At 40.5% G+C, this 1968-nt stretch overlaps 1 protein-coding gene across 1 annotated transcript in view; it reads left to right on the top strand.

Moving 5' to 3' along the window:
- The window catches only part of LOC101988532 (regulator of G-protein signaling 5), a 38368-nt gene that overhangs the window by 21531 nt on the left and 14869 nt on the right, over positions 1-1968 (top strand). Inside the window, exon 2 of the mRNA XM_005372014.2 lies at positions 921-1031. Coding sequence (XP_005372071.1) covers positions 921-1031 — 111 coding nt within the window. The remainder of the gene's footprint in view (positions 1-920; positions 1032-1968) is intronic.

Below are 1968 nucleotides of genomic sequence, written 5' to 3' on the forward strand. Positions count from 1 at the left end.
TAGGTACATGTATGTAGATAGATAGATGATAGATAGATAGATAGATAGATAGATAGATAGATAGATAGATAGATAGATAGATAGATAGATGTATATACAGTTTCCATGGTCTGTTTAAAGTATAAAATAAAGGTGATTTTCTTCAAAAATTGGTTTTAAAACTGGGTGAAAATCTTCACATCCTGTCCTATGATGGAAGACCATCTGGAATTCTGACCATATCTGCTCACTAAAATGCTGAAGTTAAAGGACTATTGAGTCTGTAGCCCATCTGCTGGAGATTCTTCTCCTCTATGAAGGTTGCTGCGAGGAGCATACTACCGCCGCTATAATGGGACAGTGAGCAAGGATTTTTAGAATAGTTCAGCCAAACGTAGTTTAGTTCTAGGATTGGAAATGGCTTACGAAGGCATCTAGCATTGCTCTGTCATTTCATAGAAAGGGAACAGCGATCTGTCGGTAAAAATAAAATCAAACTTGCCCAAATGTAATGCATCTAGTTGATGGCCAAGCTAGACAGTTCAGTTAGTAATTAGATATTTGAGAAGTCTGGAGACAGACTGGTCAGGCTTCACCACATATTGACTGGGTTGCATTGAGATATTTAAACTTCCTCTCATTCAGTTTTTTTTTTTCCTGTGAAATGGGAATAAGACTGGATTACCAATCATATGGAAATTAGAAAATATGAAGACAACATTAGATGGGATAAGATAATACAAATTAGTCAGTGTCTTCTAAACACTGTTGTTGGAACTTGGGCATCTTATTTTCTACCCTGATGTTCTTTTTGCCGCAACAGGAGTGAAAGGAGCAAATGAGGTTCTTTCCATTTTTCTTCCTCTGATGCAGAAAGAAATCACTGTTTTAGATTTGTGTGTTCGTGTGTTATTCTTGTTCCCTGATATCTTTCCTTTCAGGGCCAAGGAGATCAAGATCAAGTTGGGAATTCTCCTCCAGAAGCCTGACTCCGCTGTTGACCTTGTCATTCCATATAATGAGAAGCCGGAGAAGCCAGCCAAGACCCACAAGTGAGTCATGAATATGGATTCCGCATATTTTCCTCCAGACGATGGCTGTTTTTCCAGCACTGTCATTCATCTGTAGCGCTACCCTTTCAATTGCTCACTGAAGATCATTTGAGTCCTCGAGGATCAGTTCATAAATATTTTATTTTTTAACTCCTCCGTGTATAGACCATAACATTAAATATTTGCAGAATGAAAAGAAGTAGAACCTTGCCTCATCTTTGAAAAGATGAACTGTACTTTATGAAGTGGCAACAGCCCCTCAGCTATTGACTGTAAGGGCAAAGCATCTGATAATTTATTGGCTGGGGTCAAGTAACCCTGATCCAATTAGTTATGAGCCCAGCACACTCACCAAAAAGTAATAGCCAAGCCTTTTTCTTGCAAGGGAAATGGAGCAAGATCACACTAAGGAAAAAGCAGACAATTTAGGACGCAACAGTCTCTTCTTGAACATACAAGGTTCCCTTCCAGGTCCAGCAGAAGAGAAGAGCCACAGCTTCAGGGCAGGATGAAGATTTGCCTAGCTGTTCCCACTTACTGCACACCGAGCATTGTTTTCCCAACTTATAAAAAACATAACTCCCAACAGAGATTTTACAGTCCTCTGTGTCTCAACTTCAGCTATGTATATCTTCCCCACCCGTGCCCTTCCATCAGTGTAGGCATGGCAGGAAAGCTTGATTCTACACCCATGACTCCACCTGCTTTAACTCAGTAACGCCATCCACACCATCACATGGTCCGCCATCTTCCATTAGCTCGCTAGACGCTTACTGTTCAGACAGATGCTCTCAATCTTCCCTTTATAGCAGAGGTACCCATAGAAATGAAGAAGAAGGGAAGCCAGAAAGTTAAAAGGATGCCAACTCCTTCATCATGCCACCTAAAAGCTTCAAGATCACAGACTGTGGGGAAAGTACAGGCGTTCTTTTTAACT

Source organism: Microtus ochrogaster, unplaced genomic scaffold, assembly GCF_000317375.1.
Source record: "Microtus ochrogaster isolate Prairie Vole_2 unplaced genomic scaffold, MicOch1.0 UNK156, whole genome shotgun sequence".
Classification (NCBI taxonomy): domain Eukaryota; kingdom Metazoa; phylum Chordata; class Mammalia; order Rodentia; family Cricetidae; genus Microtus; species Microtus ochrogaster.